At 50.0% G+C, this 17814-nt stretch overlaps 1 protein-coding gene across 2 annotated transcripts; it reads right to left on the bottom strand.

Moving 5' to 3' along the window:
• Window positions 1–122: 122 nt before the first annotated feature.
• CMTM3 (CKLF like MARVEL transmembrane domain containing 3) lies at window positions 123–6604 on the bottom strand. Of its 2 annotated transcripts, XR_012025595.1 has the most exons (6): window positions 6434–6604; window positions 3909–4064; window positions 2891–2986; window positions 2381–2501; window positions 797–971; window positions 123–557 (listed from the first exon to the last, which is right to left on the bottom strand). XR_012025595.1 is itself a non-coding variant. In XM_072814237.1 (5 exons), exons 1-5 carry the CDS (start codon window positions 6587–6589, stop codon window positions 943–945), a joined length of 558 nt encoding a protein of 185 aa, XP_072670338.1. In that variant the 5' UTR covers window positions 6590–6604; the 3' UTR covers window positions 123–942. The 2 variants fall into 2 exon arrangements, 1 of the variants encoding a protein (XP_072670338.1); XM_072814237.1 differs by having other exon boundaries at window positions 123–971.
• Between the last annotated feature and the right edge of the window lie 11210 nt (window positions 6605–17814).

The following is a 17814-nucleotide window of genomic DNA, read 5'->3' as shown; positions in this document are numbered from 1 at the left end:
CTGGGTGGCACAAGCGCGCGGCCGCTGAACCGGAGCGGTGGGGACGCCCGGCGGACAGGGCCGCTCTGCGCAGCAGGCCTGGAGCGCGCTGCCTGGGGCTGAGGGTTCTCAGACACGTACACTGCAAGCACATAGTCTGGTTTAATCCACTGTGGCTTTTACATGCAAGAGACGAACAAAGGTCACAGATGCCCAAGACACGGGGCCAGGTGAGGCCTTTTGGGTCACAGAAAGTGTCATGTAAAAAACTACTTTTGTGTAAAAAAAAAACAAAATTACATAAAGTTACAAAATCCCGTTGAACATACACACACAGCACACGTCCTTGGGGGCACACAGAAGGCACATCGGGCCCCTTGCCTGCCGGGGGGCCCCGGGGAAAGAGGGTGCGGCCGGGCCTGCCGGGCCACCCAGAAGGCTGTCAGCGAGTTCACGGTTAGGCACGCGGGTCTGCGCCCCGGTGAGCCAACCTACAGCTGCCCCGTCCCCGAGATGTGGCTCCGGAGCGTGACAGGCGCCTGTTAGGGGTGCCGTGGGAGCAAAGGTCGGTTTTCTCCCTGTTGCAAAGTAAAGCGGGAACTGGTGCTCCCTGAAGGAACCCTCGGAAGGATGGTTCTCGACAAAGTGCCTGGCACGAGTGGGACACCAAATGCAAACGAGAATCCTTGGGGCCCAGCAGGTTGGCCTGGGGTGGCTTCTAGTGCGCCACCCCCCCCCCCCCCCGGTGCTCCCTGCGACGGAGGTGCAGGCTCCATCCGCTCTGTCCCCTTGTGCTTATTTTTGGCAGAGCGCTTACAAGGCTTCAGGTCCGTGGCAGACACGAGGACACATGGCCCGACGTGCACGACGCCCCGGGTGCCGCGTTTGGTGGCGCGTCGTGTGCCTGTCACCGGGCGGCCAGCAGCTCCCACTGCTGAAGGCCCCGCCTCCCTCCGACGCCCCTCAGTCGGAGTCAGAGTCGGAATTCTCTTCTGGAAGGAAGACAAAGGGGATGCTTGGCGGGAGTTTCTAGGCCCGGGTGCCCGGGGAGACCGGCTGGGTTTCCGGCTGGAGCCCCGGGCCGGGACCCCGCTTGGGCAGCCGCCGTCACCTCCAGGGTACGGCCACGCGGAGGGTGCCCACATGCCCTTGCTCTAGCCTCTCTCAGGTCTCCCTGGGCTGTTCTCCCCTGGGGGTGTCAGCGTGGCAAATCCGCACCCCAAACCCTGCCACAATTCAGCAGGGCACAGTGGGCACAGCCATTATTCTGGGACAAGAAAGTAAAATATGCTAGAAAATCAGGAATCCTCTCTTCAGCCACCTTAGAGTTTCAATCCCCTTGGCCCGAATCCTAATTTTATATGGTGATCAGACACATTTTATGATGTTCAGGGCCTACCTAAGGTGTGATTCAAGGGCTCCTAGAAGCCCAGCCCCCCAGAGTACTCTGTAGAGCCTTCTGCAGGAGGAACAGCATTCAAGTCGCTAACCCTCGCTCCAGCTGCAGTGCCAACTGCTATTTTCAGGGAGGGACCCCCCCTTCCCTGGCCAACCCCTGACTCTTGGAGCCCCAGTCAATCCTCATACTGTTGGGGTCACAGGTGAGCTCCGAGAGCCTCCAAACACCCTGACCCCCTAGCCCTGTGCCGAGGGCTAGACTGGTGGGATTTTGTGGTTTTGCTGTATTCATTCTAACACATGAGCTAGGAATCATTTTACCACCAAAAAAAAAAAATTTCTATCTCCAAATATTAAAGCCCACAATATTCAAACACATGTCTGCACTGCCACTCCCTACTTGCTGACTGGTTATCTTGAAGAACGCATGGCAGGCAACTGGTAGCAGCTCACAAAGGCCTGGGGAAAATGTCTAGGGACGTTAAACCTAGGGTTGGTCCAAGTCCAGGACGGGGAGAGAGGAGCCTCATATTTTTAGCAGAAGGATGGTTTCTGCTGGCTCATAAATCTGAGCTTGCTGGCGCCGTGGAGAAGGGTGGGAGCTTGGTTCTCTGGCCCCTGAGCCATGGGCCTGGGACGCTGGGCAGGTGTCGTGGGGGTTCAGGGGATGTGATCAGGGCAGGTGGCCACTTTGCAGCTCAGTGACTGGCTGCCTTGGGGGCTCATCCGGGAAGGTCCCACCGAGGAGGAGGTGCTAGGCCTGCCCTCAGCTTGCTTTTCCTGGAGAGGCAGAGGCCCTGGGAAGCCAGCTGGCTGCATGATCCGTGCCCCGTGAAGGGACGGGAGAAGCAGGCTGGGAGAACGCTTCCTGCCCTCCTGGGGGAGGACGCACTCCTCCAGCTTCACACTGGCCAAGTATCCCTGGGGGCGGAGGGAAGGGTCCCCAGCAATAGCCCTGGGTCGGCAAGCTGGGTCCCCGGGGAAAAGCGGGGTGGCCACCCACCTTCTGCCTTGTCGGCCGTGTTCTCTTCTGTGGAGTCCCCTTCTTTGAGGAATTTGGCCACGTCGTTAAAGATCAGGTAGAAATCAACGGCAAACACGATGGTGGCAAAGAAGCCGAACACCTGTGGGACGGGACAGGGCGCATGGCACCCATCACGGGGAGCTGGGAGTCTCTGGGCCGAGGGCCCGGGACAGGCAGGGAAGCCGCCGCCCCACTTGACCCGCTGAACAGGCGGTACGGACGAGCACAGCCGCCTCCCAGGACCGGCAAGTAGGAAACTGCACTGTGGCCTTGGTGGGCAAGCAGCCCCCCAAACCCGGGGCCCACTGACACTCCGCTCAGGGACTCTGCAGTTGTGGAGACCTGCGTGCAAGCCCAAGGGCCTATGCAGGGACAGACTCTGCCCCAGACACTGAGTGTCCAAAGGGCATCTGGGGCTCCACCAGGGGTGGGGTGACCTTGAGGGGGCATCGCCGGGCAACCCCTTCCAGGGCTCAGGGGGCTACTCACCCCAGCTGCTTTGGAAGCCGCGTCTGAGTACTTGGCGACAGCCGTGATGGAGATGGCGAAGTAGATGAGAGCCGCAGTGACACAGCGCAGGAAGTCCTGGGGAGGCGGGGTGTGGTCACTGCCCTGGGCTCCCTGGACTGGGGCACAGCGGAGCCCAGAAAGGGCCAGGGCCTCGGAAGGGCAGCAGGTGGCAGGAACGGGGCTGGAACCGCCGTTCCCAGGGGACGATGAGCCTGGCAGGCTGGGCACTCCCCGGACCCGCAGCTCTGGCATCCCCCGGGCTCCCGGCCTGTCCTGGTCCCATCGCACTCCCTGACCCTTCTCCACCCGTTCCTGCCCCTGTCCGGGTGCCCCCGGAGGCTGCCCTGTGCCCGGTCCAAGTGGCCGTGCCCTGTCTGGTGGACAACAGGACGTGGGCCAGGCTGCAGCTTGCTCTGTGGCTTCGCCCACATGCAGGGCTCCCTTTTTGATGAGAAAGACATTGAAAACCCGGTCACCTGCCCCCGGCTGGCTCTCCGAAGGGCCTCGCTGTGCCACAGACTTGCGGCAGGTCCATTTACGTGTCCTGGTGTCTGCTCACCTGTCCCCAGACACGGGGACACAGAGTGCAGCTCATCAGGACGCGTACTGGTACGAAGTCACGAGACCAGGGTTCAATTGCAGCGTTTTTGTCCCTCCTCAGGCAGTTTGAGGTGGGGTTTTGAGGGCTCCCAGGTGACCAAGCAAGTTGCCAGATGGCTGAAGTCTGGCTAAGCCCTGCGAGCCCTCGGTTAGCCTGTCCTGCTCTGGTGGAAAGGGCTAGAATGCCCGCGGCTGGGAGCACCGGCGCCACCTGGTGGCCAGGGCCAGGACGCCGGCTGGGGTTCCCGGCGCGGGGAACGGGGGCTGCGAGGTGAGGCAGCCTGCGGGGGGGGGCACAGGGAGGCTGAGAGCCGCCGCCTGCAGCTGCACAGTCCCCCCGCGCTGAAGGGCGACGGCCCCAGCGCAGCCACCCCTCCGGCCGGGGACGCAGCCTCACCATCATGGGCCAGCACAAGCCCTGCCACTTGTCATTCAGCTGCATGGCATCAGCGAAGAGGAAGTAGAGGGCCAGGAGGAACTCCAGCAGAGGCGCTGCCAGGAAGGCGGATGCCGAGGATGCCACATAGCAGACAAAGGTGATGAACGAGAGGCCCTGCAGGTGAGAAGGAAAGTCACACCCCTCGCACGCCCGCGCCCAGGGCTCTGCATCCAGGGACAGAGGCTGTGCCAGCAGGGGAGGTGACCCGCCCACGGTCCTGCAGCTGCCAGGATTGGAATCCGTCCCGGGCCACCCCCCTCCAAGTCCCAGCTCCCCACTTGCGCCCAGCCCCCCAGGAGGCTGCATCCCAGCCCCCACCCCCCGCAGGCTCTCGGCAGAATCCATCCAACCCAGATGGGGCCCAACAGGGCAAATCAAACGTCTCAAAGGCGGCGCGCTGAGCAGGAACCAGTTTCAACAAATTACACCCAACGCCCAAGAATGTAAATTTTAGCTGAAACACAGCTTATGAATTTTGAACTTTAGTGACATGCGTGCTGAAGTGTTCGGAGTTGCAAGGTGCCCATGCGGGCAATTTATCCTGCATCAAACACTAAACCGCCCTGGTGCCCAGACAGATGCGTAAGATAAAGCAAATCCGACAACATGTTCACAACTGCGCGATCCAGGCGGTGGGTGTTGGGGCCTTACAGTGTAACTCTGAGTTTTTTACAGGTTTGCCAATTTCCCCAGGAGGAACAAGGCCTCCCGGGAGGGGAGTGTTCACTGAGGCTTCAGGCCCTGAGCCTACCGGCCCAGCCAGCCCTGCAGCCCTGCAGCACGCCCCCGCCCCGCCCAAGGGCCGGCTTCCGCACTCGATGGGTGGGCACCGATGCCCCACGATGCTGCGGCCCTGGGGGTGCCCGCTGCAGGGCAGGACAGACCAAGATGGGGGGCTGTCCCCTGGCCAGGGCCCGCTGAGGCTTGGGGCGGCCTCGCAGCCACCTGTGCACAGGTGCTGCTCACGGCCCACTTGGCAAACGAGAAACCGAGGTGCAGACAGTGAAGTGGCTGCCCAGCGCCCCGGGGGACAGGCATGTGGCCTCAGGGCTGGCTGACAAGTGGCCCTGCCCGAGTGTGGGCCGTCTTGCGTCCTGATTTGTCACCGTGGCTGAGTAGCTTGAGTGGGGCTCAGGGGGCCCCGCAGGGACTCCCGGGTGCCCCACAGGAAACACTGTGGCTGCTTAGACAAATGAGCCGCAGAGATCCCAGAGAGTCCCCAGGGCACCCGAATCTGTCTTGAACGAGCCCATGGGGGTAGCTGAGTTCAACTCAACAGATGGGAAATTGAGGCACAGAGAGGGGCCTCCAGGGAGAGCCAGGCCGTGGGACCCTGACCCAGCGCCGAGCCGGCTCCTGCTGTGCCTCCTCCACAGGGGCCCCTCTGCTGCCCTTCCCCTTCCTGTCCGCCACCCCCAAAGCCAGATTCTGAGGAGCCCCCTCCCACGCCTGCTCCCCCATTCCCTGACTCCTTGTGGCTGCTTCCTCCCCTTTCCTGTCCCTGTCAGCCTCCCCCTCTCAGGCCTGGAGCAGCCAGGGGTGACCAGCGTGGCTCCCCTGGGATCAGCCCTGAGCCGCTCTCCGCCCCCTACTCCTGTGAGCGCCTAGATCTGGATTCCTGACTCCTGTGGGCTGAGGGCCGCTGGGGCTTAAGGCTTCTCTGCAAAAGCGCTTCCCATCAACCTCTGGGCAGGGCCGGGGCCAACCAGAGGTGACCCCTGGAGTGTGGCCCGAATCGGGGGGCCTCACCTGGGGGTTGGGCAGGCCCCGGGCCGTGACCTCCAGGCTGACCCTAGGGGCAGGAGTGGCAGCCAGGTCCCGTCCTGCCAGCGCCAAGGGCAGGTCTGGGCCAGAAGCCTCGGATCTCACTGATGAGATCCCGCTCTCACCCTTGCTGTCACCCAGCCCTCGAGTGGCCCACCTGTCAGGTCCCCCAGGCTCCTGGCCTCAGCCTTCTTGTCCGCAAAGTGGGAATAACGACGGACTAGGAATCTCCCGAGGGCTCCTCCGCACCTCGCCCCCCTGCGCCGCCCCGCCCCGCCCCCTCCCTGCCCGAGGCCCAGCACCGGCCCCGCCGCGCGGAGTCCCCCAGACAAAGGCCTGTCGGGCGGGGGTGGGGGTTGCGGGCAGGAGGCAGGAGGCCGGAGGCCGGCGGGGCGGGGCGGGGCGGGGCGGGGCGGCGGGATCGCAGCGGGGAGGGCCGCGGAGGGGGATGAAGTCACCGCCGGGCCGCCCCCGGCCCCCGGCCCCCGGCCCCCGGCCCCCGGCCCCCGGCCCCCGGCCCCCGGGAGGGCTCTGCTCGCGCCCCCCGCCGTGCGTGCGGCCTCACCCGTCCCGGGGCCCTTCCCAGTCCCCCGGTTCCTCCCGGTTCCTCCCGGGCGCAGGCGGGGGCGGCGGGCCGGGGAGCGGGGAGGGCCGGGGTCGCGCCCCCGCCGCCCGCGAGCCGGCCCTGCTCGGCCCCGACGGCGCCCGCCCGCACTCACCGACTCGGCCAGCAGGAGGCGGCCTTTGCGCGAGCACAGGAAGGCGCGCGCGGGCAGGAGGGCGCGGAGCCCGGGCCCCGGGGCGCCGGCGGGGGGGCGGCGGGCGCGCGGCGGGGCGGCGGGGGCCGGGGCGGGCTCCTGGTCCGGGGGCCACATGGCGGCGGCCGCAGGGAGCCCGCCCGCGCCCGGGAGGGAAGCGGAAGCGCCGCGGCGCGGAAGGAGAGAAGCGAGGCGGGGGCGCGGGGCGCGGGGCGCACCCCCTCCCCTCCTCTCCCCGCCCCTCCGCCGCCCCTCCCGCCGCGGCCCCTCCTCCTGCCCCGCGCCCCGCGCCCCGCGCCCTCTTCCGCCCGCCTTCCTCCTCCTCCTCCCGCCCCGCCCCGCCCCGCGCCGCCTGGGCCTCCTCGCGCCCCCCGCCCGGCCCCCAGCCCCGCCCGGCGCCCCGAGGCCGCCTTTCGGCCGCCCCTGAACGCCCCGTCGGGGCCGCGTCCGCCCGCCTGGGCCTGGAGCGGGGTGTGCCCTCGCCGCGGCGTCGCCTCCTGCCCGCGTCCCCGCGCGCGTCCGGGGCCCGGGAGCCTCGGCGTCCGAGGGCGAACCCCGTCGGGGCCTCCTGCGCCTCGCACCGCGGCGCCGCCCCCTTCTCCCCGGGCCACGCCTCCCGCCTCCGGCCGCCCCAGGCTCCCCGGGCTCCCCCCACCCGGAGGCCGCCGGGTGGCGCCTGGGCCCCGGGCGGGGCGCCGCCATCCACCCTTCCCGCCGGGATCCGAGACCGTGGGGTGCCCGCCCGCCCTCGCCCGCCCCATCGGTCCGGCCCCAAGGCCGGCACATCTTCGCCTCCTCGAGCTTTCTTTGTTTCTGCTCACGTGTCACCACCGCCAGGGCCTCCGCTGGGTCCCCGAGTCCCCCCCCACCCGCGCTGCTGTGACGGCGTCTTTAAGAGGCTGCTCTGCTTCCTCGTGCAGCCCAAGGAGGCTTAAGGTCTCCATCAGGATCATCTCCATCTCCCTTAGGCCTCAAACCTTGGGAGTTTCCATCTTGCCCGGAGTCTTGGTAGAGACACTAAAAACATAACCCCCTTGGTGTCCTCTGTCCCTGTGTCTCCCACTCACAGACCTTCTTACAGTTTCGTGAACAAACCATGCTCCCTTCCCACTATAGGGCCTTTGTGCCTACGGGGCCCCGCTTTCTGGAATGCTCTTCTCCACCTGGTTCTCTGATGAACTTTTTATTTATTTATTTATTTATTTATTTATTTATTTATTTATTTATTTATTTATATTATTTATTTATGATAGGCACACAGTGAGAGAGAGAGAGGCAGAGACACAGGCAGAGGGAGAAGCAGGCTCCATGCACCGGGAGCCCGACGTGGGACTCGATTCCAGGTCTCCAGGATCACGCCCTGGGCTGAAGGCAACACTAAACCGCTGCGCCACCAGGGCGTCCCTCTTTCTTTTTCATGAGAGACACAGAGAGAGAGGTAGAGACCCAGGCAGAGGGAGAAGCAGGCTCCATGCAGGGAGCCCGACGCGGGACTCGATTCTGGGGCCCCAGGATTACACCCTGGGCCGAAGGCGGCGCCAAACCGCTAAGCCACCTGGGCTGCCCAAACCCTCTGTATTCTTGTATTCTTACCTTTCTTTCTTTCTTTCTTTCTTTCTTTCTTTCTTTCTTTCTTTCTTTCTTTCTTTCTTTCTTTCCTTTCTTTCTTTCTTTCTTTCTTTTTTTGATTTTATTTATTTATTTTATTTTGAGAGAGAGAGAGCCAGAGAGAAAGCACGAGTGGAGAGGAGGTGCAGAGGGAGGAGCAGACTCCCCACTGAGCAGAGAGCCTGCAATCCAGGGCTTGATCCCAAGGCTCTGGGATCATGACCTGAAACAAAGGCAGACAGTTAACCAACTAAGCCACCAGACATCTTCTTCTTCTTCTCTTCCTCCTCCCCCTCCTATTTTTTTTTTTTAGGATTTATTCATTTATTTGAAAGAGAGAGAGAGGGAGAGAGAGGAAGTGCGTGATTGAGCAGGAGCTAGGAGAGAGGTATAGGGAGAATCTTCAGCAGACTTCCCCGAGTGTCGAGCTCACCACAGGGCTTGATCTCTGGACCCTGCAACCACCACCAAACTGAAACTTGTGTGATGCTCAACCGACTGTGCCACCCAGGCACCCCTATATTTATCTTCTGTTGCTTGATGTATTGACTTACTAAAAGAGGTTATTAAACTCAACACCAAAGAAACAAACAATCCAATCATGAAATGGGCAAAAGACATGAACAGAAATCTCACAGAGGAAGACATAGACATGGCCAACATGCATATGAGAAAATGCTCTGCATCACTTGCCATCAGGGAAATACAAATCAAAACTACAATGAGATACCACCTCACACCAGTGAGAATGGGGAAAATTAACAAGGCAGGAAACAACAAATGTTGGAGAGGATGCGGAGAAAAGGGAACCCTCTTACACTGTTGGTGGGAATGTGAACTGGTGCAGCCTCTCTGGAAAACTGTGTGGAGGTTCCTCAAACAGTTAAAAATATACCTGCCCTACGACCCAGCAATTGCACTGTTGGGGATTTACCCCAAAGATACAAATGCAATGAAACGCCGGGACACCTGCACCCCGATGTTTCTAGCAGCAATGGCCACGATAGCCAAACTGTGGAAGGAGCCTCGGTGTCCAACGAAAGATGAATGGATAAAGAAGATGTGGTTTATGTATACAATGGAATATTACTCAGCTATTAGAAATGACAAATACCCACCATTTGCTTCAACGTGGATGGAACTGGAGGGTATTATGCTGAGTGAAGTAAGTCAGTCGGAGAAGGACAAACATTATATGTTCTCATTCATTTGGGGAATATAAATAATAGTGAAAGGGAATATAAGGGAAGGGAGAAGAAATGTGTGGGGAATATCAGAAAGGGAGACAGAACGTAAAGACTGCTAACTCTGGGAAACGAACTAGGGGTGGTAGAAGGGGAGGAGGGCGGGGGGTGGGAGTGAATGGGTGACGGGCACTGGGTGTTATTCTGTATGTTAGTAAATTGAACACCAATAAAAAAAAAAAAAAAAAAAAGTTTTTTTTTTTTTAAGTTTTAGTTTTATTACTTTTCCTTGGATTTCTAATAGTCTTTTTTATTGTTAGATGAACAAAAGTTAACATTTTTAAATTTTGTTTTTTTAATTTATTTTTTATTTTTAAAAGTTTTTAATTTATTTGACAGAGAGAGAGCAAGAGCACTCTTGCAAGCAGGAGGAGTGGGAGAGAAACAGGGAGCCTTATGTGGCGCTTGATCCCAGGACCCTGGGATCATGACCTGAGCTGAAGGCAGTTGCTTAACCTACTGAATCACCAGGTGCCCTTGTATTTTGTTTTGTTTTGTTTCTTTTAAATATTTATTTATTTATTTGAGACAGAGAGGTTGAGGAGGGGCAGAGGCAGAGAGAGAATCCCAAGCAGACTCCCCATGGAGTGTGGAGCCCACTCCACACTGAGATCTCACAGCCCTGAGATCACCACCTGAGCAGAAACCAAGAGTTGGAGGCTCATCTGACTGAGCCATCCAGGTGCCCCAAAAGTTAACATGCGTTTTGTTCAGTAGAGTGTAGCAATGGAGAGCATAAATACTGGGTTTAAATCCTGGTTCTATTGCTTTCCTAACTTCTCTGTCCTCAGTTTCTCCATGCACAAAGTGACAATAATAAAATTACCTAAGTCATATAATTATTGTAAGGATTATATGAGTTAGTATATAAAAATGTCTTAGAGCAATGCCCAGCAAAAGAAAAAAATAGAATAATGCCTGGTGTATATTTTTATTAAGTATCATTTTAACATCTCTGTTGTCCCTAGTGAAAGCTTTGAGCTTTGAATTCTATTTCATTTAATATTAATTTTACCACACCCACTTTCTTTTTTCTGGCTTTTATATTGCACATGTTGTTTATGCTTTTCTCATATAAGCATCTAATACTATAAATATCTAAGTACTATTTTTGTTTCATCTTATAAATTTTGATATGTTGTATTTTCATTTTTGTTTACTTCCAAATATTTTCTAATTTCTCCCAAGACTTTATCTTTGAACTGCAGATTATTTGGCAGTATATTGTTTAATTTTTAAACATTTGGAGGTTTTCCAGTCTTCTTTCTGTTATTGATTCCCGGTTTAATTCCATTATGGTCAGAGATTATGTATGATTATGTATGATTTTAATTCTTTTAAATTTAGGGACGTTTGTTTTATGATTCAGGATATGGCCCATCTTGATGAATGCTTTCTGTGCACTTGAAAAGAAAGTGCATTTATTGAGTGAAGTGTTTTATAAATGTCACTTAGATCCAGTTGATTGGTGGCGGTATTTCTTTTATATCCTTGCTGGTTGTCTGTGTACTTGTTCTACCAATTACTGAGAGAGAAAAAATGATGTCCTTAACAATATGTATAGATTTATCCATTTTTCTCTTCAGAGCTCTATCAGTTTTTGCTTTATGCATTTAGAGGCTCTGCTATAAGGAACATCTAGCATTGTTGTATTGTCATAGGATAAATTATTTTTTCACTATGTGGTGTCTCTTTTATCCCTGGTGATTTTCTTTATCTTTGTATGATATTAGTATAACCATTCCAGTTTTCTTTTGATTGATATTTTCATGGAATATATTTTTCTATTATTTTATTTCTAATATACCTATACCATTATTTTAAAGTAGGTTTCCTGCAGATAATTGGGTCTTTAAAAAAAAAATCCATCTAACAATCTATGTATTTTAATTAGTTTGTATAGACCATTTATATTTAGTGTAGTTATTTGTATATTTGGATTTAGGTCTACAATTTTGTTTTGTTTGTTCTGTTTTTGTTCATCTCTTCTGCCTTCTTTTGGATTAATTTTTTTTTTTTTAGTATTCTAAAATATATTGAGTTTTTTACTCTCTTGGTACAATTTGGTACAGTGTTTTCCATAGGGATTACTATATACATGCTAACTTTTCAGTCTACTTAGAATTAATATTTTACCACTACAAATGCCATACAGAAACCTGACCATCATATAGGTCATTTTATCCTCCTGGCTTCATGCTGTAGCTGTTACATATATTACATCTACCTCTGCTGGAAATCCCATCAGATAATGTTAAGATTTTTTTTTTTAGAATTTATTTTTTAAGATTTTATTTATTCATGAGAGACACACACAGAGAGAGAGGCAGAGAGACAGGCAGAGGGAGAAGCAGGCTCCATGCAGGGAGCCTGACGTGGGACTTGATCACGGGTCTCCAGGATCAGACCCTGGGCCGAAGGCAGGTGCTAAATCGCTGAGCCACCCAGGGATCCCTAATGTTAAGATTTTTGCTTTCATTGTCCACAATAGCCAAACTGTGGAAGGAGCCTCGATGTCCATCGACAGATGAATGGATAAAGAAGATGTGGTCTATATATACAATGGAATATTACTCAGCCATTAAAAAGAATGAATACCTACCATTTGCTTTGAAGTGGATGGAACTGGAGGGTATTATGCTGAGTGAAGTAAGTCAATTGGAGGTGGACAATCATTATATGGTTTCACTCACACAGGGAATATAAGAAATAGTGAAAGGGATTATACGGGAAAGGAGGGAAAATGAGTGGGAAAAATTAGGGTGACAAAACATGAAAGACTCCTAATTTTGGGGAATAAAAAAAGGGTGGTGGAAGGGGAGGCAGGCAGGGGGATGGGGTGACTGGGTGACGGGCACTGAGGGGGGCACTTGACAGGATGAGCACTGTCATCCTGTTGGCAAATTGAACTTCAATTAAAATATATATATATATATATAAATATAAAAAAACATGTTTGCTTTCAAACATCAAACATATTTTAAAGAACTTGAGAAGAATATACTATTTGTCCAGATATTTACTATTTTTCCAGTTTTATTGAGACATAATTGACATACAATAATAATTGACATATAAGTTTAAGGTGTATGGGATCCCTGGGTGGTGCAGCGGTTTGGCGCCTGCCTTTGGCCCAGGGCGCGATCCTGGAGACCCGGGATCGAATCCCATGTCGGGCTCCCGGTGCATGGAGCCTGCTTCTCCCTCTGCCTATGTCTCTGACTCTCTCTCTCTCTCTGTGTGTGTGACTATCATAAATAAAAATTAAAAAAAAAAAGGTGTAGAGCATGAGGAGATGACTTATATGTATTGTGAAGTGATTAACACAGTTTAGTTAACATCCATCATCAAATACAAATACAAAAAAAGGGAAAATATGCCTTTTAATTTGTGATGGAAACTTTTAGGATTTACTTCCTTATCAGCTTTTAAATATGCTATATAGTGGTGTTAACTATATTTATAATGCTATACATTATATTTCCAGTAGTTATTTTTCTTATAACTGGAAGTTTGTACCTTTTGACTACCTTCATCTAATTCCCCCTCCCTCCACCTCTTGCCTTTGGTAACAACATATGTAATCTCATTTTCTATGAGTTTCACTTTTTCTTTTTTCTTTTAGATTCTGCATTTATGTGAAATCATACAGTATTTGTTTTCTCTAACTTATTTCACTTAGCATAATGCCCCCCATCTTGCCACAAATGGTAGGTTTTCTTTTTTTAAGGCTGAGTAATATTCCATTGTGTATATATGTCATATTTTCTTTATCCGTTCATCCATTGATGGACACTTATATTATTTCCATATCTTGGCTATTGTAAATAATGCTGTAATGAATTTAGGGGTGCAGATATCTCTTCAACATGATGTTTTTATTTCCTTTGGATATATGCTCAGAAGTAGGATTGTTGGATCATATAGTAGTTGTTTTTTTTTTCATATAGTAGTTCTGTTTTTAATTTTTAAGATATTTATTTTTTTCTTTTTAATTTTTAAGATATTTATCTTAAAAATTCTCTCTCTCTCTCGAATAAATAATCTTTTTTTTAAAGTAAAAAATAAAAATAAAAATTTACTGAATTTCTTGAATCTGTAAACTTATGCCTTGCTAATTTAGAGAGATTTTTCTACTTCTGAATACATCAAGTAATTATTGGTTGTATCTTGGACATTTTTTTTTTTTATTTACGATAGTCACACACACAGAGAGAGGCAGAGACACAGGCAGAGGGAGAAGCAGGCTCCATGCACCGGGAGCCCGATGTGGGATTTGATCCCACGTCTCCAGGATCGCGCCCTGGGCCAAAGGCAGGCGTCAAACCGCTGCGCCACCCAGGGATCCCGTATCTTGGACATTTTGAATATTATACTATGAATTCTGGATTTGTTTAATTCCTATAGAGAGCACTGGTTCTGTTGTTTTTAAGCAGGCAATCAACTGGTTAGATTTAGATCGCAATATCCTACCCACCATTGAACTGTGGCTCCAATGTCAGTTCAGTCTTGAAAAACTTTGCAGTGCTATCTGGGATAAATCCCACTTGGTCATGGCGTATAATAATTTTGATATGCTGTTAGAGTTGGTTTGCTAATATTTTGTTGAGGATTTTTACGTCTATAGTCAAAACAAATACTGGTATATAGTTTTCCTTTTTGTGATATCTTTATCTAGCTTTGGTATCAGGGTAATGCTGGCCCCATAAAATGAGTTAGGAAGTGTTCCTTTGTCTTCTCTTTTTTGGAAGAGTCTGAGAAGGGTTGGTATTAGTTCTTTTTTAAAAGTTTGGTGGAATTCACCAGTGAAGCTATCTAGTACTGGACTTTTATTTGTTGGGAGGTTTTGGTTACTATTTTGATCTTTTGAGATTTTCTATTTCTTCTTGAGTCAGTTTAGGTAATTTGTGTGTTTCTAGTGTGTATGTCCATTTCATCTAATTTTTCAGGATACAACTATTATAGAGTTATCCTGTAATTCTTTTTAATTTCTCTATCATCAGCAGTTATGTTCTCACTTTCAATTCTGACTTTAGTCCTAAAGGACTATTCATCTTGTTGATATTTTCAAAGAACTAACTTTTGGATTTGTTGATTATTATTTTTCTGCTCTGTGTTTTATTTCTGCTCTAATCTCTGTTGTTTCCTTTCTTCTCCTAGCTTTGGGTTTAGTTTGGTCTTTTACTGGTTCCTCAAGGTGTAAAGTTAGGTTATTGGTTTGAAATCTTTCTTCCTTTTGAAGATAGGCATTTACAGCTGTACATTTCTGAGCACTGCCTTTGCTGCATCTCCTAAGTTTTAGTATGTTGTGTTTTAGTTTCATTCACCATATTTTCTAATTTCTTTTTCTGATTTCTTCTTTGACCCATTGCTTGTTTTCCACATATTTGTCAGTTTTCCAGATTTCCTTCTGCTATTCATTTGTAGCTTCATTCCATTGTGATGAAAGCAGATACTTTGTATGATTTCAGCGTTATTAAATTTGAAACTGAAAAAAAAAATTGAAACTGAAATTTCTTGGTTTGTGTCCTAATGTCTGGTCTTACAGACTGTTTCATATGCACTTGGGAAGAACATGTATTCTGGTGTTGTTGAGTGTAATGTTCAACATACATCTGTTAGTAGATGGTTTATAGTGTTGTTCAAATCCTCTATATCCTTACTGACGTCCTGTCCAGATATCCATCGTTGTTGTAGGGCTATTCTGATCTGTTCTGTGTGTGCCCGAGTGTTCAATCTGAGACCTGGGTCATGGGCATTCCCTGGGGTCAGATCCATGCATCCACTGCTTGGGGGGTGTCCCAGGAGTTCATCTACAGCTCGATGGGATCTTTCTCTTGAGATCTTTCCTTTTCATGGTTTCCTTGACACTTTCAAGTTCTGAGGGGTCCTCTATAAAGCTTGTTTAGGTTCTCTTTTTCTTTTATTTTTATTTATTTTTTTTTAATTTATTTTTTATTGGTGTTCAATTTACTAACATACAGAATAACACCCAGTGCCCGTCACCCATTCACTCCCACCCCCCGCCCTCCTCCCCTTCTACCACCCCTAGTTCGTTTCCCAGAGTTAGCAGTCTTTACGTTCTGTCTCCCTTTCTGATATTCCCCACACATTTCTTCTCCCTTCCCTTATATTCCCTTTCACTATTATTTATATTCCCCAAATGAATGAGAACATATAATGTTTGTCCTTCTCCGACTGACTTACTTCACTCAGCATAATACCCTCCAGTTCCATCCACGTTGAAGCAAATGGTGGGTATTTGTCATTTCTAATAGCTGAGTAATATTCCATTGTATACATAAACCACATCTTCTTTATCCATTCATCTTTCGTTGGACACCGAGGCTCCTTCCACAGTTTGGCTATCGTGGCCATTGCTGCTAGAAACATCGGGGTGCAGGTGTCCCGGCGTTTCATTGCATTTGTATCTTTGGGGTAAATCCCCAACAGTGCAATTGCTGGGTCGTAGGGCAGGTATATTTTTAACTGTTTGAGGAACCTCCACACAGTTTTCCAGAGTGGCTGCACCAGTTCACATTCCCACCAACAGTGTAAGAGGGTTCCCTTTTCTCCGCATCCTCTCCAACATTTGTTGTTTCCTGCCTTGTTAATTTTCCCCATTCTCACTGGTGTGAGGTGGTATCTCATTGTGGTTTTGATTTGTATTTCCCTGATGGCAAGTGATGCAGAGCATTTTCTCATATGCATGTTGGCCATGTCTATGTCTTCCTCTGTGAGATTTCTGTTCATGTCTTTTGCCCATTTCATGATTGGATTGTTTGTTTCTTTGGTGTTGAGTTTAATAAGTTCTTTATAGATCTTGGAAACTAGCCCTTTATCTGATATGTCATTTGCAAATATCTTCTCCCATTCTGTAGGTTGTCTTTGAGTTTTGTTGACTGTATCCTTTGCTGTGCAAAAGCTTCTTATCTTGATGAAGTCCCAATAGCTCATTTTTGCTTTTGTTTCTTTTGCCTTCGTGGATGTATCTTGCAAGAAGTTACTATGGCCGAGTTCAAAAAGGGTGTTGCCTGTGTTCTTCTCTAGGATTTTGATGGAATCTTGTCTCACATTTAGATCTTTCATCCATTTTGAGTTTATCTTTGTGTATGGTGAAAGAGAGTGGTCTAGTTTCATTCTTCTGCATGTGGATGTCCAATTTTCCCAGCACCATTTATTGAAGAGACTGTCTTTCTTCCAATGGATAGTCTTTCCTCCTTTATCGAATATTAGTTGCCCATAAAGTTCAGGGTCCACTTCTGGATTCTCTATTCTGTTCCACTGATCTATGTGTCTGTTTTTGTGCCAGTACCACACTGTCTTGATGACCACAGCTTTGTAGTACAACCTGAAATCTGGCATTGTGATGCCCCCAGATATGGTTTTCTTTTTTAAAATTCCCCTGGCTATTCGGGGTCTTTTCTGATTCCACACAAATCTTAAAATAATTTGTTCTAACTCTCTGAAGAAAGTCCATGGTATTTTGATAGGGATTGCATTAAACGTGTATATTGCCCTGGGTAACATTGACATTTTCACAATATTAATTCTGCCAATCCATGAGTATGGAATATTTTTCCATCTCTTTGTGTCTTCCTCAATTTCTTTCAGAAGTGTTCTATAGTTTTGAGGGTATAGATCCTTTACATCTTTGGTTAGGTTTATTCCTAGGTATCTTATGCTTTTGGGTGCAATTGTAAATGGGATTGACTCCTTAATTTCTCTTTCTTCAGTCTCATTGTTAGTGTATAGAAATGCCACTGACTTCTGGGCATTGATTTTGTATCCTGCCACGCTACCGAATTGCTGTATGAGTTCTAGCAATCTTGGGGTGGAGACTTTTGGGTTTTCTATGTAGAGTATCATGTCATCGGCGAAGAGGGAGAGTTTGACTTCTTCTTTTCCAATTTGAATGCCTTTAATGTCTTTTTGTTGTCTGATTGCTGAGGCTAGGACTTCCAGTACTATGTTTAACAGCAGTGGTGAGAGTGGACATCCCTGTCTTGTTCCTGATCTTAGGGGAAAGGCTCCTAGTGCTTCCCCATTGAGAATGATATTTGCTGTGGGCTTTTCATAGATGGCTTTTAAGATGTCGAGGAATGTTCCCTCTATCCCTACACTCTGAAGAGTTTTGATCAGGAATGGATGCTGTATTTTGTCAAATGCTTTCTCTGCATCCAATGAGAGGATCATATGGTTCTTGGTTTTTCTCTTGCTGATATGATGAATCACATTGATTGTTTTACGGGTGTTGAACCAGCCTTGTGTCCCAGGGATAAATCCTACTTGGTCATGGTGAATAATTTTCTTAATGTATTGTTGGATCCTATTGGCCAGTATCTTGTTGAGAATTTTTGCATCCATGTTCATCAGGGATATTGATCTGTAATTCTCCTTTTTGGTGGGGTCTTTGTCTGGCTTTGGAATTAAGGTGATGCTGGCTTCATAGAACGAATTTGGAAGTACTCCATCTCTTTCTATCTTTCC

This window comes from Canis lupus, chromosome 3 (assembly GCF_048164855.1).
Source record: "Canis lupus baileyi chromosome 3, mCanLup2.hap1, whole genome shotgun sequence".
In the NCBI taxonomy this organism is placed as follows: Eukaryota; Metazoa; Chordata; class Mammalia; order Carnivora; family Canidae; genus Canis; species Canis lupus.
This window is presented reverse-complemented; position numbering and strand designations above follow the sequence as displayed.

What these genes read in the sequence shown, in the direction of transcription:
- CMTM3 (XM_072814237.1), bottom strand. Translation starts at nt 6,589, where the DNA reads ATGTGGCCCCCGGACCAGGAGCCCGCCCCGGCCCCCGCCGCCCCGCCG. An exon ending in GCCTCCTGCTGGCCGAGTCG is followed by an intron (nt 4,065 to 6,433) that starts GTGAGTGCGGGC and finishes TCTCACCTGCAG; the next exon opens with GGCCTCTCGTTCATCACCTT. An exon ending in CACGGCCGACAAGGCAGAAG is followed by an intron (nt 972 to 2,380) that starts GTGGGTGGCCAC and finishes TCTTCCTTCCAG; the next exon opens with AAGAGAATTCCGACTCTGAC.